Here is a 25,665-nt window from a genome sequence, read left to right on the forward strand (position 1 = left end):
CCAGGCGACCCACAGACCAGGAACAAGTGCTTGTGAGTGTTCTGCACAATGAGTAAGGTAGTGGCTGACCCATCCCACCTGGCTCACTGCCTCTTCAGATCGCTCCCATCTGGCCGCAAATTCAGTAAGATACTATATCTACTTTTACTTGCAGCCTATCTTGTTTTAGTTTTGTACACTTATTATTTTAATTCCTCTACTTATATGTACAGTATTTGTTTCCGTGCTTTTGCAATAACCACGTTTCCTCATTAGGGATTACTTTTATCTTTAACTTTCTCTTAATTTAAAAACAAAACAAAACAAAAAACACGTTATCTTATCTTTAATGTGGAAATGGCGCCCTCTTGCGGTGACTCACTGAACTCTGGCTCATTTTACTTTGGACCAATCAGAACTAAAGCCCAAAATTATCTTTCTTTCTCCAGAAATAGTCTAAAGTCTCTTCGTCTCTACTTATCTCCACTTATCTCCTGTAAGTTAAAGGTTTTATGCACCTCTAACTGTTCCAACTGGACTGACGTCCGTCCATCGCAGGTGAGCTGATTTAAGTGCTAGCTTGCTGACCATTAGCTTCGGTGCATGTTAGCTAACGTTAACTTATTGTAGCGCTCTTTAACTACGTGTTAGCAGCTAACGCAAACTGTTTGACTGTCACTGGTTTGTAAAACCAGAGTAATGTTTCCACTTTATGACTTCATGGTTAAGTTTACCGTGTTCGTTTGCAACGTACCTGGTTAATGTACCGACGGACTCCAAATGCTAGCTCGTTAGTTGCTCAACAGCCGTTGAGCTTATTCTGCACACATTTGATCGTCCAGTAGGGGGCGGTACTGCACCTGTTGTACTTTTTTTGTCAGGAATAAAAGTACTCACTAATGGATTTAAAGATATTCCTGTTAATGCGTGTTATTTACCAGAAGTGAAAAGAAATACTCTTTTTACTTTCGTAAATATATCAATACTACAGTGTAGAAGTACTCTGTTGCAAGTAAAGGGTCCTGCACTAAAAACTTAACTAAACGAGCATTATTATCGTCATCTTAATCATGAATATTGTTAAATAAATTAAGATAATCCTTTATTAGTCCCTCGGTGGGTAAATTACAGGATTACAGCAGCATTACTCGCTCAAGTAAATTAAAGATACAAATCAAGTAATAAAGCATAGAAATTGCAGGAAAGTTACACTACCCTCACAGTTAAAAGGCTCCTCCCTTTCTCAGGTCACGGTTAAGGGCAGTATGTTATATTAAATGCCAGACATAATACAGTGTGCGCAGTATATTATGGGCATTAAGAGCATAGAGCTCTCCTCGTTGAAGAATATAATTGTAGTGGCTTGAGCAGTTCCCAGAAGATGTCTCCTCCAGAGAGGAAATTAAAATGATGCCCTTTCCTCTAACAAGCTTTCCAGCTGACCTCCACAGAGGAAATGGACTCAGACTCGTTTGAATCTTCGAGCACCACCTCCCAAATGCTACGTCCATCGGGTTTTGGAGTTGTCCTCCCACCTTCAGGCAGTAATCAAGTCGAGATCAGCGTGTTGCTGTACGGCACAGGTGCGTCAATGATCTGCCTCCTCATCCTGAGTCACATCCTGACACGTCTTATAAACTCCTGCACTGGACCTTTTCAACTCACACCTTTCTGCTGAATTCTCCTCATCTCAGAGAGATGCAGGACAGACTCACACACGTTTCCTGTCCACCAGCAAGGTCTTCGTTTGTAATTTTGGCCAGAAACACACAACCTTGACAGACCTACACTGTATAATATAAAGTTATGGCAAACGAGTGAACAAAAATGGCCTTATCCTGTATCCCCCCTCTTCTCAGGGTCTTCGACTAGTTTGTTTCGTGCATCTTTAACAGAGTCATGTCTCTGGACACCTCATTAATGTTAAATCCAATATTCTGACCAATATTTCCATCTCGCTCTGTTTTGGTCTCCACCAACTCCTGGGGGAAATATTTGTCTCTCTAGCTCTTAAACGCTCGACTGTGTTCACCAGCTAGTCCCTAATGTTGACTGTCTGCTGTTTGCTGCTGAGCAGAGTACAAGTGTCTTTTTTTAGCTTTTTCGCTGAAAGTAGCTGCGTGTTGCTGCTGATGTAAATGAGGTTGATAAGAGCAGTGACGGTGACTCAAAACAGGAAAGTAGCGAGCTGTAAAAAAGTCTGAAAGGGTCCGTAGAGCTTCGGGAGTGAGAGTTGGGAGATAATGTTTTAGTAGTTTCGCTGCAAAGAGAAAACACAGAATTGCACATAGCAGCTTTAACTGTTACGTTTTTTTTTAATATTAATTGTAATATCTTTACAATGGAAAACACCCATCACTAGTTCTCTTGTTTCACCAGTAGTAAAAAGAAAAATAAAAAGATAATAAAATGACAATGATTCAAAACGACACTTCCTGGTGGTCTCGGGGGCTGCGACTCCTAGTTATTCACATTAAGGCAAAAAAACCAAACTGCCAAAATAATTACAAGAAGAGAAGGTTATAAAACTGCAAGAAGCAGCAAATCCTCACGTTTGACAAGCTAACGGTTGCAAGTGTATAGAGTTGTATTCTCACGTCACAACATAAAACACGAGCGTTATCACAGACTCTTAATCCATGCATGATCTAGCGACTAAAAGCAACGGTTGTTTCAGCACTCAAGACAAGCGCCCACTAACAGCCGGCCTCTTCTCCACATATCCGTGTCCTTGACTTCCAGGAGAAGCACCACTGGGCTGAAAACAACATTTTCTGTTTCACAGGCTCCCTTTTTCCAAGTTAATGGGGAAGAGAGTCCAGGGAGGGCGATCGAGCCACAGTGGTGCCGCCCGGGTCGGGGCCCCGTCGAAGGCTAATGGCCCACAGAGTCGCACCAGGTAAAGCCTGCTGAAAAAATGTGAAATGTACCACCACGAAATATCACTTCAAGCACAGAATATTGGGAAAAAATGGAGCAATTTTGAAGAGAGGGCAAGTGGGACAGGGAGTGTGAGTGTGTGTCCGTGTGTGTATGTGAGGACAAGTGTGTAGGTGTGTATGAGAGAGTGAACACATCGAGGAGCTGATCCTATCAGACTCTTGTCAGGTCCTGTTGGCTTTTTCTGTATAAACCTTGTGAGACTTGTGCTGCGTGCACTTACACTTTTTTTTACCCCCCTTTCTGTCTATATGTCCCTCACGCGCACACACACACACACACACACACACACACACACACACACACTGACTGTCAGTCTCTTCTTGTTTTCCTCTGTCTTTCTGCATTTCTCCTTTTCTCACATCATTAGTCTCCCCATGTCTCTTCTTGCTCCCTCCCTGGAGCTCAATGAGGATTTAGGCCTCCTCTCCTCCTAGACTCACCTACATCCTTTCATCCTGTTCCCTTCTCTCATCCTCCTCCTCCTCACTACCCTCTCCCTCCTTTCTCTCCCTCTCTCTCTCTCTCTCTCTCTGTCTCTCTCTCTCTCTCTTCCCCTCTCTCCCCTCTCCTTGCTTAACCTGCTTCCTGAGCCCAAAAAATAAACCCACACACACACACAAGCAAACACACACACACTGTGCACACGCATTCAGAATCAAGCCCAAACCCATCTGCAGCCAGCAGCACAACATCTAATCCTTATGCTTGGGGAGGAGGGGGACCTCGCAATCATCCCTGCTCTCTTTTTGCCCCAACATTCATTTTCTTTTTTTCTTTCTTCAATCATTTTCTCCGTCCTTTAATGCGGGCCCAAAATCCCACCGGCAGGTGTTGCTTAGGAGGACGCACTGGAAGTGCTTCCACTCTTCTTTTCTTTTTTTTTTGTTGGGGTATAGGGAGACATTTCTTATTCAATCCCGTAGCTGTCACTCATGTGAGGACCGGCGGTGTGAAAAACCCCACACAAAAAGACAATTTCACTCATCGACACACCGTCGAATACAAGAAAGTGAAATAAGCCGGTGTAGTATTTGGTTGCGATGAAAAAAAAACCCTGAGACCCCAAAAGCTCTGCGTGACACATGACTGCAAGCAGCTGGTTCTTGAAGTGACGACGCCTGGTGATGCTGCTGCTGCTGCTGCTGCTGCTGCTGCTGCTGCTGCTGCTGCTGCTGCTGCCGGGGCCGCTGCGCTGGACGCTGCTGCCCCCCTGTGGCCGGCCGCCTGAACCGCAGCCCGTCTTCTACAATGACCGGTTGGTTTCTAGAAGAGTTGCATCATGACCCTCCCTCCCTCACACACACACACACACACACACACACACACAAACACATGGGCGCGCAGACGCGCACACACACACCACCTCTACCTCCCTTCTCCATCCACCCCCACCACCACAACCCCTCCTCTCTGGGTCGGATAAATATTGCTGGAAGATATATAACGTGTTGCTATGGTGATCAGCTCGTGTTTTTTTTTTTTCTTCTTCTTCTTCATGGCATTTGTGGAAGACAGGGACACGCTGGTGTACATGGAGCTCTGAAGATCTGGTGTGTGCTGCATGTGTGTGTGTGAGTATGTGTGTGTGTATGTGTGTGTGTGTGTGTGTGTTTGAAAGAGGAGGAACTTTCACAAAAATACAGCAGCCCCCAGAAATAGGAGACAATCTCTCATTCACGCCGGCGCTCATCTACCGTAGGATACGTGCACAAAACTAACAGCCCTGACGAGCAGTCGTCTCTGGGGAGTGCTTAACCTCTCTTCCTCTTCCTCCTCCTCCTCCTTTCCCCCCCCCGTCTTCCTCCACCACCTCTCCATCTCCCATCACCACCACCCCTGCTCTCCGGCTGCTCCATCTCTCCGGGGACACATTCTCAGTCTGCCTGATTGGCTTCTGTTTATGTGCATGTGCTAATGTGTTTGTGTGCATGTGAGTGTATGAGCATGCTGTCCTCCATCAATTAGCGCAAGCTGGTGCAGCAATTAACATCGCCCATTGTTTTTTTGTGCCGCGTACGCCGCCGCACAGCCGCACACCAGGGGGAAAACCACGGCGCATCATTGATCGCCAGCTGTCTGCCGTTGAAGACTCCCTAATGGTCAAGCCCACACAGACGCCACAATAGCCGTGACACAACAGGCGCTTGTGTGTGTGTGTTTGTCCGTGATGGTTCGCAAGACACACCGCAAACTCTCTCTCTCTCTCTCTCTCTCTCTCTCTCTCTCTCTCTTTCTCTCTCTCTCTCTCTCTCAGACCAGACGGTATCCTCGGAGACACCTATATGTGTGTGTGTTTATGAGTGCGCGTGTGAGCTGATACCAGCGCAGCCCAGATGGCCATCTTCGAGGGGTTTTCTGGAACATTCAGACACTTGTTGCTTCTCGTCATGTCTCTCTCTCTCTCTCTCTCTCTCTCTCTCTCTCTCTCTCTCTCTCTCTCTCTCTCTCTCTCTCTCTCTCTCTCTCTCTCTCAAACACACACACACACACGCGCGCGCGCGCACAGTGCTTCTTTTGAAGTGTGAAACAGCTTGCGGTCAGCTCTGCTCCTCTTCCATGGGTAAATCAAATAGCAGCCATTAGAGCCTTCAGATACATGATGAAACAAAAACAACCGTGCAGTGTTAGCAGAGGAAAGCAAGAACGGCTATTCTCCCTGGATTTGTGGACGGTTGCAGATCTTCATCCTCCTCTGCAGCGATGGACTGGAAGAGTCTGGAGATCAAATCGTAGCGTTTACTTGGAGGAGCACAGAAACGTTGACCCGAAAGCGCTGTTGACCTCGCAGCTTTCCTCGAGACAGTCAAAGGCTGTCTTGCCTCCTTTGCTATTGTCTTTAGACGAGGATTGGTACGTGTGTGTGTTTGTGTGTGTGTGTGTGTGTGTGTGTGTGTGTGTGTGTGTGTGTGTGTGTGTGTGTGTGTGTGTGTGAGTGTGTGTGTTTAAGATCAGATATCGACATGGAACCACACACCTGCAAAGACGTCTGCAATAAAAGGAGAAACACCATGTTTGGCTTATTTTAGGATCTGTATAGAAGTTAATTGAGGGCAGCAGGAGTCAGAAAAAGGGGGGGAGGGGATAATGATGTTTCTTTTGGCTGAAGGAGGAAAGTCTCAAATATTTGGGGAGATCAGGATAGGGTCAAATGATTTGTTCTCCCCCTGGGTATAGATATTTTATTCCCATGCCCGGTGCTCAGTTTATATGTCTCATTTCCACGGTGGTCTAATTTTTGTTTTATTGTGATAATGATGTTTAAGATTTCAAATGTATCTCTATGCTTTGCCTCTTTTAATAAATACTGTTTGAACATATTGAAAAGGCCCGTGTGAGGGCTAAAGTTCAGCCCCCTCACTCCAATCATGTCCGTACAGTCCCATGAAAGCGTATGGCTTACATGCCCACCAAGATTGGACGGTGCTTTAAGATTTGTTACGCTGTGAGTTGAGATGTGAATGCATCTTCTAAATTTGGACAAAACAAATTGGCAACACAGTCCCAGGAAAGCCACACCACGGGATGTTACAGAGCGATGCTGGAAGCGTCATGTTCCAAATCTGGTAAAGATTGGATGAAGTCTGGGGCGTGTTAAAATAAAAAGTTTAACAATATCTGTGTTTGGAAACTGTTGTGGACAATTGGAAAAGATATCTGAATGTGTTTGTGTGTGTGTGTGTGTGTGTGTGTGGAGTGGGGAAAGGGGGCGGTAGTTTTGGGGCTAACTTTATCCACAAATAGTGAGTCTCTCCTGGGCTCTTTTAAGTAACACATCCTCACTAGCAGATACAAACAGGACTGAGAGCACAACCTTCAGAGGTCAGAGCTTCCTTGTTGCTCATTTTCATTATTTTAGTGTGTCTTAGTGTTCCTTATGTTGCATCTTTTTCTATTTCACTCTGACTATTTATATCAGTTTCCTAACTTGCTCTAATTGTTTTAATGGAACAATACTGATCACAATATTATCCTCCTCATACCCAATATTTTATTATCCTTCTGTGAATGTGGAATTGCATGTGCTCGTTGATGTGCTAAGCACAACGAAGCGGTCTGTGTCGCCCCCTTGTGTTCGCCGTGTTGAACTGCACAAAGGTCTCAACATGAGTTTGTTGACAAGCTGCTTTCACAGAACTCTTTACAGAAGTTACAATAACAAACTGAGATATACTTCCTACTTTCAGTAGATCATGTATTCGTCTGCTCTTGGAGACAGACGGCAAAATAACTGAATATTGAGTTCTTTCAAGGGAAGAAATAGATAAAGGAACCGAGAATGAACATTTCTTAATCAAGCAAGCAATGCAATATATATAATAGCTGACGCACAACTTCTCCACCTTCATTTTTAGACTGACCCTAAGTTAATTATACAAATATAACTTTTGAAAGTAAAGCTCCTTCCTCTCTGAAATGAGTCCGTTGCATAAAATCCACAATCCAACTGGTAGGAAACCCAAAGACAACTTAGGCAAACGCTTGTATTTTGTTTAATGTCAGAATTGTTATTGTACATGGACATCCCAATGGATTTGCACTTCTTTTTACAATATGTACCACATATAACAGCACCTACATGTTTATTTACACACATTACACAAGATTGTATCACAAAGCAGTGTGTGAAATTAGCCAAACAAGTGTCCAAAGCTTTGCTGAACCACCACACCCAACAGTCCATGAGCTAGCTTAGCAAATTAAAATACCACAGCTGTCATCCCCAACTAGTTCACAGGCAAATGTCCTCTGTCATGTCATAGTTTTAAAGCTGAAAGCACAAGTGTGAAAGTGTTGTAACTCTCTTAAATACAAGGGACAAATGCTGACAACGCAACAGCTTGTTCTTATCAAAAGGGCCAAATGTAAACAAAGTAGATCAAATACAAGCTTTGAAACACTCTGACCAGAACCAGCACTGTCAAATTAATTTGGATGCAGTCAGGAAAAACTGCATATATTGAGATTATTTGTAAACAAGACATTACCAATTAAAAAAGTGTTATTGGAAACTTGCAAATAATAATGTAGGACATAGGTACTTAAGCAAAGCTTTGTTGAAAATGCATCTTGCTCATCTCTTCTCTTGTCCTCCCACTACTGAAACTCTGACCGCAATGATAGTTGCCATTATGTGTGTGTGAATTGGGCTGACCTGCTTTGTGATAAAACCCTGGTTTGGGCTGCAAAGACCAACTAAAGAAAAAGAAAAGAAAAAGAAAAAAAGGATGAATTTAAGTAAAAAAAGGAAATATTTCAGCCAAGTGGTTGCTGGATTTGCCAGAACCCCACATCCGCACACACACACACACACACAAACACACACCCACACTCACTGTTGCACAACAACCAGAGATACTGTAGCAGCTTTCTCGAAGGCAAAGACAAGTACAACACAGTAAGTGGCAGTTCTGCTGTCAGATACGCAAACACACAGAGCAGCAGCAGAATGAGATACACACGCCGACAAGCAGTTTGACTCGAGCCACACAGCACGGAGGTGGATCAGCCTGCAGAGGAGCCCGGGTTTCAGTCCAGTCTGGTTTGGCCAGCAACCCACAGAGGAGACGGAGGATGATTGAGGAATGAGGGGAGGACTGCAAACAGTAGGCACCAGTCTGGTTCATACTGGATGTGAAGAACAAAAGGACCCCGGCCAAAGAAACAATGTCTACACGCAACATTCTGCAACTTGAGGATTTTGAAGTGTGCTCGCTTCTATATCAGATCTACATGGGGCAACCAAACGGGAGAAACTAAAAAAAAGAAGGACAGAACACTACTATGGAGAGGATGTGCAAGACAACAGAGGTGGTGAAGAAAGAAAAAGGGAGTAAATGTGTGGATTGGTAAAAGTTAAGTTTCTTTATTTATAGCATTGCAACTAAGATGAAAAGGAAGAAGATTTCAAATGGTTGGCCAAGGCATCAGTCCTCATCAGCTGTCCAGTCGGCCACCAAGGAGAGGACAGAGGAGGGATTAGTGGTGTAGGAAAAGTTCAGAGCATCCTGTTACGTTTATGGGTAGGTGAGTCTGTGATGACATCACTACAGGGGGCAGGGCCTCGTTTACGATTGGCCGTGGAATCCAAATGGAGTGCCATCTCCTCGGCGATGAAGGTGTTGAGGTCCACGTCATGAAGACCATTCCTACGACGACTGAGGGACTGTGCCGGGTGAGTTGGGGAACCAGGAGGACCAGAACGCACAGAAATGCCTGCCATGGCACCGCTAAGGCCTGGAAGGAGTAGAAAACAAATATGTATGAAGCCACGGTAAACTGCGTGAACTCTGGGCTCTCATTCTTGTCATGCGACAGCTTCCTGCCCGAACGTGGCATGTGTACGTACCGTGCAGTGCTATGGCCTCTCTAAAAGGCTGCAGGTCTGTCTCCACAGAGCTGCCCGTCTCTGGGGGTGATGGTCGGCTTGCAGACACCATGGAAACTCTTGGCGGGGCGCGAGCTGTCCGTGGAGGTGGGACTTTGCCACACAGGAAGCTGATAAGGTCCTCGCGCCTGATAGTTCTTCTGCGTTTCTTAACCCATGCAATCACATCCTTATTCCTGCGCTGGTGGCCTAAGTGGATGCCCAGGTCATAGCTCCGTTGGCGGGCCTCCATACTCTCTGATCGACACACAAGGACAAAAGGCTTTAGTAAATCTGGAAGTTCATGCCCCACATTTAAATTGGCAGACATTAGTTTCTGGACGCCACACTAAATTAAACCAGACAGCGCACCTCAAGACGGGTAATAGTCAAGTTAAGGTACTTGCCTTTGTAAAGGTTAGTGACAGCTGTGGCTGCATTCTGGAAGGGCACCCAGAGAGAAAGGCCTTGCTGCTGACATACTCGATCTGTAAAATACATTTAAAAAGTTAGTCAGATTGTGATGACAACTTTCCAATGATGCCGCTTTCACACTGCTTTTCAAACTCAAATGTCTTCTTTTGAGAAATTCAAGTCTTAACAGTCAGACATGGGCCATTAAATATGATTGCACTTGTAGGAAACTAACTGGCAATAGTGTAATAGTGTAATGACAGTGGTTTGTAACACATCCGTGGTCTTATTGAATGAAGTGTATTAATACAGGTGCTTAGAAAAAACAACATATTCAAATGTACTATTAATTCTCACTATGTATTTACCACAAAAACACAGGTACAAAAGCTCAGGGCCTCCTTGACTACAAATGATCCTTTCATGATTTGAATCTTGACTCATCTGCAGGAGCTGTGCATGGGGTTTCCTCTACAAATGACCTTTATTAAGATGAGCATACATTAGGGGAGCTTTGAAGCAGGATTTATAGACAAAGTGGGATATGGGGACTGCACTTGACAAGTGTTCAAGAGCCTGTCTGCAATGGGTCAACAAAGCCTTCTTTAAACATTAATTTTACACCCAGCAAACAACTCACTGATGAAATCTAACCAACAATGATGTCACCATTTGTAACACAGACGTTTTGAGAAGAGGCTCACGTTCATTTCCCGTTTCAATGTGTGCTAATTAATAGCAGAAGCTGAAAGGAACAGAAGTTGTTTCCAAGAAACACAACGTCAGTGTTGTGTTGTGTTCAAAAACACTGTGCAGGGCAGAGTGGACTTCACCAAGAACATGTTTACTTTAATCCTAACGCCATTTTGTTCTGGATGTTAACAAAATCATCAAAAGTACAATAAGTTGCGTGTCGGAATAAAACGTCTTTGGGACGTTTAGCTTACGTGATTAAAAAAAAAAACACCACACCACTGCGACAACTAGCTAGACCGTCAACAAACGAGCTGTTTTCTGTCGGACAACTCCTCCCTGTTTATCGCCATTTTGACGAGCTATGGGTATAACTAACTGTTAACGTGTTGGCCAAAAAAAAAATCGTTAATGTGAGACATTTGTATCTAAAGAAACAGCACGGATAAATACGATTAAAGCAATAAAAACACACACGCGCGCGCGCGCACCGCAGAACCACTCAGTCGCGTGTGGCCCTCGAGGACCTCTTGACAGCCCGCTGCCCACCTCTGACACAGTGACCGGCTGTTAGCGGCTGTTAGCTATCCTCCCCCCCCCCACCACCTCCAACAGGCAACGGACCAAGATCACGACACTGACAAGACACCCGCATTATTTAAAAATAAAAACGCAATTAAAAAAAGAACCAACAAACAAACATGACGTGCAGCTGTTCCGCAACGTAACAAGCTAGCCGCTATCCTCGCCGGTGTCCTTTGTGTGTGTGTGTGTGTGTGTGTCTCTCTCTCCTCTCCTCTGGCCCGACTGCTAGCTAGACTTGAACCCCGGCGTGCTTCGTACAGACCTTTGTAGAGCTGCGCGACCGCGGTGGCCGAGTTCTGGAAGAGGTGCCACAGTTTCTGCTGGCCGTGCTCCGTCTCCTCCTCGGTGGGATCGGCCCGGTCGGCCTCCGCTAAGCACTGACGTTCCCACTTGGAGAACCAGTGCTCGGGGCCGTGCTCCTGGATCTCCGCTTCTCCCTCCTCCTTCTTCTCCTCCATAGCTAGCGGTTAGCTGGTAGCTTGTAAGCTAGCCGTCGTGTGAAATATAGGATTGTTTTTTTTGGTTTCCGGAGATACTCAACTGTCTTTGTTCTTGTACCCTACTGGAGAAATACGGTACACAACCCTAACCGGCTATGGACGATAAAGAAAGAAAAAAACAGTCGCTGTTAAGGTCGCATTGTGAACGTCTTAGATTCCGCTCGCACACCCAGTGTAACGCACACCAAACTAAGAAACACGATGACAACACCTAAGAATTTCGGGTGTTGACCACGCCCATTTTCTGGCTGTACTGAAAGTAGATTGGCTACAGAGATTTTTGTGGGCGGTTCTTAATGCCGAACACGAAGCCTGATTGGAAAACGTTTAAAAAAAAGAAAAGGTCAGAGAAAAACAAAGTTGATCCCACCCAGGATATTCTCTCTAGCCTGCCGTACAGCATTCTGTACAACAGGGGGCAGTCTGGCCCTGGAAATGTGGGCCACAACGACATGTATACACCCTTGTCTACATATTTCCCCGTCTAAGGCAAATGCCCACTGTAACTCCATGCATCAGAAAAATATGAAACGGCTTTATTGCCAAGTAAGTTTGCACAAATAAGGATTGTGTCTTGTTTGAGCCAAACCCCTGAGCTGAGAGTCCAATACATTTCTAATTAAATCAATTACAAAGCCAATACCAAAGATTTGACTGGCCTGCAGAAAGCCTTGACCTCAACCCCATCCAGGCCTTATCCCCAATGACCCCCATGCTACCCCAGGATCCTGAATACAGACAAACAGGTATTGACAATTGCATAAGCAGCACTATTCACTGTATGAATATTGTCATCAGTCAGTCATCGTAAACTATTATCACATAACTTGTGGTGCTTCTTGAATGAAGTTTTGGGTTGAAAGTTCAATGTCACACTATCTTTTTCAACAGCCACTAGTCTAGGGGACAAGGATTGAGGGAGTCCAAAGATCAGATGTTTATAACCGCAATCTATTGGTTGCACGCTCTCTCAACTGTCTCACTGTCTCTTCCTCTGTCCGACCGCACAGGTCTCTGTGTCAGACTGTAACACCTTTTATTCTCTCCTGGTAGCACTGCTATTTTTGAAGATGTCTACGGGGAAGCAGACTGTTTGCGGTGTTGATGAGTATTTCCAGGAACGAGGGCCAACTGTCACGTTCAGCAACTTGCACTACTGTGTTCATGAGACAACGTTGTGCTGCAAGAGAGGTCCTGAAAAATACATCCTCAACGGTGTGAGGTAGGACGTGATACTTTTCCTTGAGTTGCATGCGTGTCAAACATTTCCTGGTATCAGATCCTAAGCCAGAGGGGATCCATTTAATAAATATATGAGTACTTTGTCTTTGGCGTTTGGAGCTACAATGTATCAGGGTAATTGAACATAATTGATTGTGGATCATATTGTTATTTTAAAGTGTTCTCTGTAAATAAAATGACTTGACTTGATTTCCGTGTTGGTTGTTGCAGTGGCATCATGAGGCCTGGGATGAATGCCATCATGGGCGCCACTGGAAGTGGCAAAACATCGTAAGAAACATGTTTATGTCCATGCAAACACACAGGAACGGTGTCTCACACACACATGTACAACCCAACCCAATTGGATATTAGTTTCTTTCTCTTTTTATCAGACTCCTGGATGTCATCGCAGGGAGAAAAAACCCTGCTGGACTGAAGCAAGGAAAAGTCATGGTGGATGGCAAAGTCGTCTCCTCTGAACTCAGGCTCAGCTCTGCTTATGTGGTCCAGGTACACAACTACATGCAAACATACACACACATTCTTTAACATTATTGTATTTTGGACCCCTCCGAGTACTTTGTGCCTTCATCATTCGTGTGCTTCCAGGATGATATCCTGATGGGCACCCTGTCTGTGAGGGAGAACCTTCTGTTCAGTGCTAACCTGCGTCTCAATCCGAAGCATCACTCCTCCACAGATAAAAACGATAGAGTGGATACCATCATACAAGACCTTGGCCTTACAGACTGTGCCGGCACCAAGGTACAGCCTTACACACACACAAGCTGATAGCTGCTGCACGTCTCTTACTATACAGCAGTGTTGGAAAGAGGCCTTACTCACTCTTAAATACTTTTAGTTTACACATATCTTACTCTGGTATAAGCAAAAGCACGTATTTAAAGATTGTTGAAAGAAGATGTATCCTAATCCCTTCCCTAACTCTACCCAAATGAAAGAATAATGTTGAAACTATAGAGTGAAAAAATGGGGAAAACTGACTCTGTGACTTTCCAATGTCCTCTGTAATGTCCTCTGTAACGTTCTATGTAATGATGTGATGTATTTAAAATGTAGCAAAGTGTAAAATACTGACATAAAGATCGCCCAGAGTTGACCTAAAACATGTTCCTTAGTTACATTAACAGAAATATTTTTGTATTTTTCCACTGTTGCTGTTCAGCGTAGCACTCAAGGGTTTGGTTTGTGTGTGTGTGTGTGTGCAGATCGGGACAGAGTTTCTGCGTGGCATATCTGGAGGTGAAAGGAAGAGGTGCAGCATCGGGATGGAGCTCATTACCTCTCCCTCTTTGCTGTTTCTGGATGAACCGACGACCGGACTGGATTCGAACACTGCAAACTCTATCATCAACTTACTAAACAGGTACAGCACAATTACGAATTACTCCCACATTAGTAAAACACATACTACACATACTCATAAGATACAAATGATAAATGAAGCATACAATGCTGCTGAAGATGCAGCTCCTTCCCCATCTACTGGTGTCTTTGTGTTTTAACATTAATATGAATGCAATCAAACTCCTTATGTGTGTCCAGGCTGTCCAGAAGAGGGAAGACTGTGATCTTCTCCATCCACCAGCCACGCTACTCCATCTTCAGACAGTTTGACCATCTGACTCTGATGCATAAAGGGGAGGTGGTGTACGCAGGCGCAGCAGCCCATACACTGGACTACTTCACAAACCTCGGTATGTGTGTTTGTGTGTTAGCTATGAAATGTGCAGTAACTTGACGAGGAATGTGTTGTAATGTAATACGAGTAACCCTTATAAAAAAGGGAATTTATATTTCCATATGGAGTCATGATGCTGGACAGCCAGCTACTTAAATTTAGCCTCTGTTGTCACAGTAATCAATCTAAATGTAACAAGAAAAATAAACTACTACTGTCCTCCTCTACTTGTTATGTATATGATGTATTTTCATGTGAGTGTGTCTGTGTGGTTTTTGTTCAGGCTACCAAATTGAGACCTTCAATAACCCTGCAGATTTCTTCATGGATATCACAAATGGAGAGGCAAAATCAACATTGGTGTCACCGTCTGCAGGTACACCTACACAACACACACACACACGCACACAGTTTAGGTATATAGCATCAACAGATGCGTAAGGCATGTTTTTTTTGGTGATTTGTGAGAAGAAATACATACATGTATTTTGGCGTATTGGGCTTAAATTGGTTGTAATATTGAATTTCGAAATATAGAGAATGAGATGACAAAAAAAACAACAACACTTAAGTTAGAGTTGGGATTGAGCAAACCGACAATAATGACGACACTGTCAGGAAGTCACAGTTGATTTCCTCCAAGAAATGAGGCAGCATTTACAATTTTCAAACGACTCCTTTTACTAGATTTAGATTATTGTTTTTTTTAGATAACCAGATCCGTTTTTTTACTTTTTAATTAACTCACCGCGAGTTGACTCAAAGACGGCAATATGAATATTTATTCTGCTGTCCTTATCTTCAATATGATGATGCATAATGGCCTCTTTCTCTTTCCACAGCACAGGGTAGCAACCCGTTGGTAAACATGTACAGCCAGTCTCAAGCGTATCAGAATATGATGGAAGAGTTGGACCATGTGAACCAGAGCATCGCCGACGGGGCCAAAGGTCAAGACAAGGCAGCTGACTACGCGACCTCTTTCCTCTATCAGGTCGGCCGGCGCCGCAATTCAGAAACACGTTCAAATGTTTCGATGAAACACTCTCTGCATAAGTTTATGGTGACGTGACAGTTTGATGACTGTGCCAGCAAGCTAAGTCACAGTGCCCGCTGAATGAACCCAGTTTATAACTCATAAATTTCATATCTTTGTCTGTGTGTGTGTGTGTGTGTGTGTGTGTGTGTGTGTGTGTGTGACACAGCTGCGCGTGGTGTGTGGTAGGACAGTTCGGAACTCCCTGAGGAACCCTCAGACCTCTTATGCCCAGTTGGCTCTGAACATCTTCTTTGCTATTCTGGTGGGACTCATTTATTACCAAATGCCATTGACACTGCCCGAGGCTTTACAGAACAGGTACAGTACCGAAACCTGCAGTAGAACAGCGATGTGCTCCAAATTCACTTCGTCCTACTGTAAATGTGTCCCCTTTCCTTAAATCAAAGCTCAAATACAACACAACTACTTATTGAAAAAAGAAGATAATATCGTCGCCAGTAAAAAAAGAGTGACACAGCACAGTTTAATATCTCTATATCAGAAGAGGCTGTGAGAATAATGTCATAGGCTGTCGAGGCAAGAATGAAATATATTTCAAACGTATGCAGGCTGTAAATGTGTGAGGGCTGGATTCAATTTGAAATACAGTAAATGAGTGAGATAAGTCACAATGACGTCAAGATGAGGAAACCTTTATGATGCCGTTCCACCCATAAGTTGAAGGGCATAAAAGGGCATAAAACCCAGGTTAGGGCGGATGAATCAACAATCAGATAACTCTCTCTCTCTCTCTCTCTCTCTCTCTGTCTCTCTCTCTCTCTCTCTCTCTCTCTGTCTCTCTCTCTCTCTCTCTCTCTCTCTCTCAGGAGTGGAGCGTTTTTCTTCCTTATCATCAACATGGTGTTTGGGAATCTCTCCGCTGTTGAACTCTTTATTGTTGAAAGAGCGATATTCATGTGAGTGAATAATAAAAGTCACAGACTTATGCAGAAAGTGCATGACTACGAAGAAGTGCAATGTCTCAATGGGTTTATGTGGATTATGTGGAATTTAGACATAGAGTTCCCTTCATGTTTGGGGTAGCAGCTGTGGGTGGAAAGTGGGAACAGGAGGGTCCTGAGGACTCAGCCATGGATTCAGCCATAAGGGGCTTTGGTGTGAGTGGAGGAGTTTTGTCTGCCAACCTGAATTGCCCGGGGTCTGTTTGAGAAAATCTAATAACCAATCGCTGTTAGGGCTGCCCTGCCCTGGAGGCAGGGCAGCCCTAACAGCTGACTCTTTGTTGAGGAGATCAGAGTGAGCATGAAAGGTGTTTAGCTCATCTGGCAATGTGGACTCACACATGATGGGGGCCATTTTGGATTGTCTGCCACATATCTTTAGTGTTGTTGGTGTTGAAGTCTCTCACCAGTCTCTCTTAAAGCCTCCATTTTGCCTCAATGTCATATTTAGTACTATATATATTAGTACTATACATATATAGTACTTTCTGGTTACCCTTATGTGGCACTCAACCCCAAGCCCATTAATTTGTACGAGCTGTATAGATTAGTAAATAGTGAATTTGTTGGGGACTATTTTTAGTTTATTTATGTTATGCTATTGTGAGTTGTTTCTGCAGAAGGATGGTGTATGTCGGATTGAATGAAATAAATTACAGTTTGTATGTTCGTGGTAATGAAAGAACATGTCACGAAAGAGCTCTCCGAGGCAGAGGAATAAGACATAAGGCTCAACATTGAAAGGCTCAAAGTCAGTGTATCCTTTACAATGACATTGTTTTTAGCTGTGCCAAAATGTTTTTATGTTTTAATTTGTTTCTTGAGAGTCTTTGTAAATATTTGTTGCAGTCATGAGAACTCCAGTGGCTATTACCGCACATCTGTCTACTTCCTGTCCAAGATCTTCGCTGATCTCATCCCCAATCGCATCATCCCCATCTTTGTTTTTTCAGCCATCGCCTACTATATGATGGGTGAGTCTCACACATACCATATACACTGAGAATACACACCATGTTGTAATGGGCAGGTGCTGTTTTGTTCCTGTCCTTGAGATGACTGGCTGTACCAAAACTTTAGGACTGTGGGCCTTTTGTCATTTCCCCCAGTTGAGTGAAAAGCATACAATTCTGTAGTAAATTAGGAAACAATGCATAATTCTTTCTGCGCAGGCTTGGCTTCACTCCAATGAGGTTTAAGTTTTGAGAAATAAAATCTAGATGACAAGCTGCCTGTTCTAGTTTTGCATGTCTTCCTAATTTATGCTCCTGCTGTTGATCTGGAACCTTTCATTTGACCTTTCAGCGGGGAACCGGTTTAAAGCAATACTCTGGCTTTTAATACAATGTCAATTCTCGTCTTCCTGGTTGACATTTGTCCACCGCCCTTTCAGGACTGAAGCCTTCCTCTGTGGCCTTCCTGTGCTTCGCCCTGAACATGTCTCTGGTCAGTCTGGCTGGAGTCGGTCTGGCCTTCCTCGTCTCAGCGAGTGTATCTTCATTCGCCATGGCTAACATCCTCGTTGCGCTGCCCTTCGTCTTCATGATGGTGAGAGGTTGAGGCACATGCACAGAATATACATGGCTGAGATCATAATGTGTACCCTTGAAGATTTATCGTAGAGCTGTTTTTCACCAGTGTGTTATTCCTTCTTTTTCTTCTTCATTTTCCTATTTGTAGGTCTTTGGCGGTTTTCTTGTCAACCTCAATTCCATGCTAAACTGGCTCTCCTGGCTGAAATGGATCAGTATCTTCAAATATGGACTGGATGTAAGCGAGTGGAAAAAAAGAGCAGGAGGGCGTGGCTGTGAGAATGAGATCTGTCTTTATGTCTTTATCTGTAAGGGAAGGTGTTCAGCCGAATCTCTTTTCTGTCTCTCTCAGGCTGCATTCATCAACGAGATGTCAGGACAGTTTTTCGACAGCAACAACACCATGTGAGTGTTGAGTGATCACACAGCCTCTCCTCAAACCGCAATAGCCCGCACACACGCACATGCGTGCACACACACTCACACTAAGCCTTGTCTGTTGCTGCAGGATCCCAGGGGAGCTGTTTCTGAAAAGCCAAGACATCGACTACTCTGTGTGGGGCTACTGGCAGAACCAGGTGGCTCTGCTGGGAATCATATTGGTCTGCATGTTCCTGTCCTACGTACAGCTGCGACGAATCAACCGCTGGAAGTGATTCCCGTCTGTTCATGTATCCATCAACCATCCACTGCGTCTTTATCTCATTTTTTCAACATGGTTGAAATTACACACAGTTTTTTTTTTTTTAGATGAAATATGGAGCGTTACACGTGGAATCTTTCTCTCACGCTCTCACACGTGTACAAACACACGTGTTGTAACGTTTGACTCCCAGGTGGATAAGCCACGAAGGACACCTGGTCTGTGCACGAGGGAATGTACAGCAACGGCCAAGCCAACATCTAAGTCCTGACAAAGCTGCTTACAGGCAGCGAGACCTCATGAGCCGCAGCGAAGGTCCCGCTTTGAGAAAGATTTCTTATTTTTTAAATAATCATATTTCTCACTTCTTCAGGTTGAACAATTAAAATGTCAACGCATAAAGCTCTCCCCCTTTTTTGTATTAATGCCTTACAGAAACAGTAATGGAATTGTAATTTTATTTTTTTGCCATATTTATCTTTTTTGTTACAAACTTTATGCAAGTTTTACAAAAAAAAATACTGATACCTTACAATGATAAAACAGATTACAGGGCTTAGAAAACGATTCACATATAAGACAGAAACGCTTTAAATGAAAAACTTCTCAATTTCCCTGACTTTAAGGTTGGAAATTCATCTTGTTCCACTCTTTATGACAACATAACATATATTCTGTATCATGTTGTACCATCTCTTTATTGGAGCTACATTATACACTACGTAAAACATTTGGAACGGGACAATTGATCCCAAGGAGTCTTTTGTACCTTCAAGTGTTGCTTTGCAAACTTCAGGATCATCGCCAACATTTTAAATAAAGTTTTGTTTCAATTTTGAATATTGTTGGCTGTTTTTAACTTGGACTAATGTTCTTTGGGGTTCACAGTGTCATTTTTTAAATGTATTTTAGCAAACGTTCACTAAAATAGGCCTGTATATTATTTAATATTAATTTAAATAAAACTTTATCCATATCCTTGATTACACTGTAACAAGATTACTGGAAAATTTATAGTAACTTGCTGGCAGCAATTAGCAAGTAAGTAGCTGTAGTCTATTAAAATGAATCACATTATCTATGGAATACTGTAGTCATTTTTACAGTATTCAGTCAGTACCGTAATTGTTTTTACAGTAGTAATCAAAATACTGTACTTGTGATCACGGTAAGAGGGTACTGTGTTATTTTTAACAGCAAATCCTAGACTACTGTAAAATTAATTACTGTATTCATTTAATTACTGTAAATGAATACCAGTCAAATAATTACATACAGTAAAATAAAGACAGATTTCTTTCAACAAAAGTAATTTATTGTAATACTTTCAAAATGTTAGACAAATGTTACATTTGTGTATATATATATATATATATATATATATATATATATATATATATATATGTATATATATATATATATATATATATATATATATATATATATATATATATATAAAACAACAATCATTTAGAGTTGTCGATCGCTGCAGCGAAGTCTTTTTCTTAACTTCACTCTTCTTTCTGGGCTTGTGTCATCTTTGCTGCAGGAGGACAAAGAGAAATTGGTTACCGATTCTGATGTTTACACGACACTATAAAACTAAACTTTAGTGTTCCCGGTCAAATAAAGATTAATTTAGGGGGAAAGTGAGAAGATAAGAAGCATTGTTTAGTCTAGAAGGTGTGGTTTATGTGGGTGGGATGGGCACATGAGAGCAGGATAGAGATGGTTCTCATAACACACACCTGATTTTTTTGTTTGAAGTTTGAACTGTGTACAACTTCATGTACGGGGATGTGAACAGTTGTTTACACAGGTGTGTGTGTGTCTGTGTTGTGTGTGTGCGTGCGTGTGCGTGTGTGTGTGTTCTTAAAGTCATACCTGGCATTCTGTTTTTCTGTTTTGCCTCGGCCTGCTTCAGTGTTATCTGTGCCACATGATGCCACACTGCAAGAGAGAAAAGAGTCAAATCTTCTCCAAAATGGAGTCAGTCTTAAAAGGTGAATTTAAGAAATGAAGTTAGAAAAAATCGATAAAAAGGACTAAAGACAATGAAAGGTTAACTAAAGAGCGTACCAACACACACACACTTACACGAGCACACACGCGCACACACACACACACACACACACACACACACACACACACACACACGAGTCCAATTCATTCATAAGTTACACTAAACGCATGCCATTTATCAACTATATTAACCCAAATTATTTATATCACAATTGATAGTGCAAATACTATATTTTGGTAATATTAGTAACACTAACGTTAGCACAGGACCATGTCTCCATATTTCCCTCTGAAAGTTAACTTACGTAACATTACACGGTAACTTTACTTAAGAAGACTGTGCTGTCTGTAATTAATGTACAGTTACAAAATGCTTGGCAAAAAGGAAATATGAAGGAATAATAATGAGCTTGCTTACCTTGCAGATGTTGAAGTGGAGACAGGTCAAAATGTTGCACGTTAGCTCTTGCTACTAGAGTGTGCTGAGGAAGTAACGCTGAGTGCATCAGCGCATAGCGTTATATCCTTTAAGTAACGCAAAAATAGCAAAAAACAGTTAAAAATAATGAAAAGTTATTCAAACGGTTTTAATAAATGTTTATTGCTGAAAAGGGGAAAACCGCTCAAATGACTGTATTTTGATTCACAGCAACATTTATTTACAGTAAAATTAACCCGGGAATACATTTTGACCATGATGCATTGCAGATCTACAGCAACATACTGTATATGAGTTTTACAGTAAGAATATTCTCACATGTATTAGATCAGAAAGACTCAGACCATCCCTTTGAGGAGACCCTCATTCATACAGCGTGAGCTATCTGAGCCTGCACAGTGCATTAAATGCAATCAGTTTATAAAAAATCCTCCATGTTCACATTGGACAATCATAAAGTAGTAAAGTTACAGATCACCAAACAAAGATTTGTTTAAACATATGCGTTTCATCTGTCAGTTTAAAGCAAGTTTAAAAAAATTAATCTATTGACAACACAAGAATGTGCAAAGTAGTTTTACTTCCCTCTGACATGAAGATGGCTCAAACAAAACAGCACGGTTCAACAAGTTGCTAAAATTCTTGGTGTGTCAGTTTCAGTAAAAAAACATGTTAACATGACTGGGTTCAGTGAAAGAGAAACACAGATCCCGGGGCAAAGAACACCTTCATGAAGCAACCAGCCAACACAGAAATGTCAGTTCATTCTCATGTTGGAAGACGACGCCTCAATTAGCAACACTTCTCATGTCACCTTTAAAAACTTTTCACGCCGCTTGCACTCTTACTCAAGCCGTGCCCAACGGTCACCGGTGTGTTCTCCAACCCGCGGAGCCACTCTTTACATTTCAGCACCACTCGCTCATCCACACCGTGGTCCTCCTCCTCGTACTCCACATCGTCATACTTATGTTGCTCGTTCAGAAGGGAGATTTTCACAATTGAGTTTATGTCTCCCAGTTCAGCGTCTCTGTGGTTTTTAGCAGCGACCTGGCCGTGTGCCGGTTGGAGCCTCTTCGAGACGTTTTCCCTCCTGCGTCTGGAATCCAAGGCGCGTCCAGAAACGCCTCCTCCGCCTCCATCGTTTCTGGGCGCTGAATGTTGACGTCTCTCGTCAATGTTCCTCCGCTGCAGCAGCAGAACCGCCTCAGGTGTGAGTGTCAGTGTGAAACGGACCTCCTCCTGATGCCTGGCCCTCGCCTTCACCTCGGGTTCCCTCAGTACGAAGCCCCGACTCGCGTGTTTGTGCTGCTGCGTCTTAGACAGGGACTCGCCCGAGCTGGAGGCCGGGAAGCTGTCCGTTTGTGATAAAGGCAGCAGTCTCTCCCGTCTCTTTGCAAGCAGCTCTGCCCCCGAGGTTGCTTTGGCGGTCGGCAGATAACTCCTGGGTTGGCTCTTCTTTCCCAGCTGCTTGAGGTTTGAAGCCAGTTGCTCCTTCACAGAGCCACCTCTGTCTTCTCTTTGGACCTTCGTCAAAGTAGCGGTCGATGAAATGTTGCTGATGGGTCTCGCCTTGGCAGTCAGTCCTGACACAGAGCGCGTAATCGTCACAGGAGGGATGAATGGCATTTTGGCAACACACAGGATCAAATAGGAGACGAGTTCAGTTTTACAGTTGAAGGGCCGGAAGAAAAAAGAGGGCACTAAGGAGGAAACCGTTTGACCGAGGGAGGAGAGATACTTTGACGCATCCTCGGCCATGCAGGGGTCAGCCGTCAGTGTGTCGCTGTTGGGATCCACCAGTGCTCATCTACCTTGGGACAGCTGACATCCGACAGCGCCTTATACCTGAGCAGCAGGAGGGCGTGTATGACCTCAGACGAGGGGGAATGAAGGCTTTTGCGGCATCTCAAATGCTCATTACGCTGAGGCTCAATGATCTAAAAATGACCCACACTTCTAATCCTCTGTTGTCACGTCAGTGAGGTTCAGGTTTACTACACACAGCGCAAGTACACATGCAGGCCTAATCCACACAGGATGTAATGACTGAAGTGAAAGTAAGGTGGGGAAGTGAGGTCGGGCTCTGTGGACTAAGCGGGCGATGGTGAAAGATAATACTCCTTGCATAAAGTAGTTTGACTCATGATCTACTTACAAGCTTCTTTTTTTTCCAGCATTCAACTGCATCACCTGGTCTTTATCAGCAGATGAAAAAAAAAAAATAGTGAGTGGATCTATAAGTTCTTTTTTGTCAAGTTATACACAATCTGCCTGTGCCCAGCATCTTTTTCTGTTGTGTGCGCTTCTTTTATACCACAGAAAATGTGAGAAAAGACTGCCACAGAAAATTTTTATTAGATAACATTGTTACAAAACATGATTAAAATATAGTTTAAAAACATCTCTAAATTCAACATGACAGAAATCAACATCTTTTCCTTATTAAACATATATCTATACATTTTAAGTTATCCTGATTGACTGGTGCATGCATTTCCATACACATCCACCTGCTGGCAGTTGATCCTCTTTGTGCTCATTCACAGCATGTCCTCCTGTGTATGTGGAGGACCCGATGGCAGAGAGGACAAGTGTGATAGGCGTCCTTGAAATAGTTCACAAAAAATGGAATCAAGCAGCACCCAAGCACGAACCTGAGAGACAGAAGTTATATATCAAGCATTGCTAGTCAATTGGGCACACCAGATTTAGGTATTAGAATTTGTCTCTACTCACCCGCATAACACAAACGCAAAAAACACGAGCCACACGAGCCCCCCGACTCGGTGAACGACATGCGTGGTGACGTGAGCCTTACAGAACGGGCACATTGTCAGAGCCGGATAGCAAAACAGCTCCGTGTCATAGCTCACAAATGTCAGCATGGGAGACGATGGAGGGGGCTCCGGCACTAGAGAAAATGACATGGGGATTGAAAATGAATGTTTATTTTCAAAATGAATTTAAGTGACAATCCTTATTTCAGTCCTAGTGGATTTTCTATTTGAGAGCCAACACAGGAATTGTGCTAACAGTTCAGCAGTCTGCCTTGCAGCCTCCATACTGGCATGTTTTTTTTTTCTCTCCAGAATTGATATAATTGTTCCATTTGTGCAAGAATACAATGGAGGAAAATTGTACAGCATTTTCTTTCTTAAGAATGTAGCTGCAGACATCCTGTTTATAAACACTGCAAACATTGAAATACTTTCAGTGGGCTCAAGCGCCATTGCGTTACATGCTTTGGCGATAGAAAAATGTTACCCAACAGACATTTAAAATGAAAGTCTTCAAGATCGCCACTTTACCATTACAACGATTTCCTCTCGTTTTAACCACGCTAAGTCCTAAACATTGTCTGATCAATGTCGTTTGAGAGGTTGGATTTGAAACATTTGTGCATTCCATGTAATGAGCAAAACCACCAGTGGAATTAAATTGGTACAAGTCTCTTCACATTAGGACAATACAACAGAAATAATGGAGGCACCACTCCTTCATTAACTCTTCCCAACATAACAGAGTTTAAAAAGGGGAAGAACATAGCTGAATTGTGAAAAAAGAAAATGTGACCTTCTGGCCTACACTATTGATTCAAAATGGAGGCAGATGTTAAGTGAGCATGTACCTGTTTGGGGTGTGTCAACTCTGGTGGTGCCAACAACTCCGGGAAAAAAGAAGGGTGGGGGTGAAGGTGGAGGCATGTGGTAGATCCTCTCATCTTGCACTGTGCAACTTTCATCTGGAAAAACAAATACACGCGTGTAATTTCTTACTTTAAAAACTATTCATTACAAACCTTTCAAATCAAATAAGTTAAGAGGGTATTTTACCTGGTGAGATGTATGGTGGAGGTGTAGGATAAGCCTCATCCGCTTTTGTTACAGTCTCCATTTAACAATTTGATGATGTACAACAGTACAAAAGTGTGAGACTCTAAATGTGTCTGCAGCCAGCAGCAGGTCATCTAAGTATACCAGGTGCAACAGAGAAGTGCTAATTAAAATAGCTTCTGATTGGTTGAAGAACCTATGACCCACAAGGCAATAGCAGCATGCTTTTAAAATAAGGTGGAAGTGATTTGGAGGTGTTTGTGTTTAAAAAATGACACTACATTGCTATCTTACTTATCTTTTCTGCACATCAAACAGATATTGCTTGTCTGCAATTTGGAGTTTTCACAATTTTATTTACTTCCTTTGATTTTAAAAGGTTTACGTGTTGTCAAATTATTAATATAGAATTTAAGGTATGTGTGTTGGAGTGGCCTAAACACTACTTGTACAACAATAAAAACAGCATTTCACTTCGAGACTTCCAGTTTTATTATTGGTGGTTACCTTTGATCCCTATTTGAAATAAAGCTCAGTGTTGTGATAGATGACTATAAAACCCATTTGCAAAAAAAAAATAATTAACCACCATCTTGATTCACGCAGGTAAAACTCTGATCATAATGAAAAAAGGGTCTGATTTTTAGTCTTTGCGTCACAATTCAATTTTAAGGTGATTTGATATTGTGGTGCTAAATTAATCTTGCATGATGTACATAGTATATTATTATGGAATACTGAACACAATGCACAGAGGATGGGAGGAACAGGTGGTTAATAGGGACGAA

The 25,665-nt window shown here is 42.9% G+C and overlaps 2 protein-coding genes and 1 long non-coding RNA gene across 5 annotated transcripts in view; 1 reads left to right on the forward strand and 2 right to left on the reverse strand.

Annotated features, from left to right (window-relative positions):
- Positions 1-803, reverse strand: part of LOC137793110 (uncharacterized) — a 38,971-nt gene extending 38,168 nt beyond the window's left edge. The window contains exon 1 of the long non-coding RNA XR_011078187.1: positions 734-803. This is a non-coding gene — a long non-coding RNA (uncharacterized lncRNA). The remainder of the gene's footprint in view (positions 1-733) is intronic.
- On the forward strand, positions 398-19,205 carry abcg2b (ATP-binding cassette, sub-family G (WHITE), member 2b). Of its 3 annotated transcripts, XM_068589082.1 has the most exons (18): positions 398-537; positions 1,410-1,562; positions 2,765-2,878; positions 12,532-12,700; positions 12,931-12,990; positions 13,095-13,212; positions 13,312-13,467; positions 13,932-14,089; positions 14,269-14,420; positions 14,688-14,780; positions 15,247-15,398; positions 15,610-15,761; positions 16,271-16,360; positions 17,255-17,379; positions 17,799-17,953; positions 18,086-18,175; positions 18,290-18,342; positions 18,446-19,205. In XM_068589082.1, exons 3-18 carry the CDS (start codon positions 2,857-2,859, stop codon positions 18,591-18,593), a joined length of 1,893 nt encoding a protein of 630 aa, XP_068445183.1. In that variant the 5' UTR covers positions 398-537; positions 1,410-1,562; positions 2,765-2,856; the 3' UTR covers positions 18,594-19,205. The 3 variants fall into 3 exon arrangements, with proteins under 3 accessions (XP_068445183.1, XP_068445182.1, XP_068445181.1); XM_068589081.1 differs by lacking the exons at positions 398-537; positions 1,410-1,562; positions 2,765-2,878 and adding an exon at positions 12,154-12,224 and having other exon boundaries at positions 18,446-18,608; positions 18,688-19,205; XM_068589080.1 differs by lacking the exons at positions 398-537; positions 1,410-1,562; positions 2,765-2,878 and adding an exon at positions 12,154-12,224.
- Positions 8,762-11,690, reverse strand: hapstr1b (HUWE1 associated protein modifying stress responses b). Its single transcript, XM_068589341.1, has 4 exons — positions 11,241-11,690; positions 9,694-9,774; positions 9,269-9,544; positions 8,762-9,156 (listed from the first exon to the last, which is right to left on the reverse strand). The coding sequence occupies exons 1-4, from the start codon at positions 11,434-11,436 to the stop codon at positions 8,918-8,920; spliced, it is 792 nt and encodes a 263-aa protein (XP_068445442.1). The 5' UTR covers positions 11,437-11,690; the 3' UTR covers positions 8,762-8,917.
- Positions 19,206-25,665: the final 6,460 nt, after the last annotated feature.

This window comes from Clinocottus analis, unplaced genomic scaffold, assembly GCF_023055335.1.
Source record: "Clinocottus analis isolate CAN_PGR_092001 unplaced genomic scaffold, fCliAna1.0.p SCAF_22, whole genome shotgun sequence".
Classification (NCBI taxonomy): Eukaryota; Metazoa; Chordata; class Actinopteri; order Perciformes; family Cottidae; genus Clinocottus; species Clinocottus analis.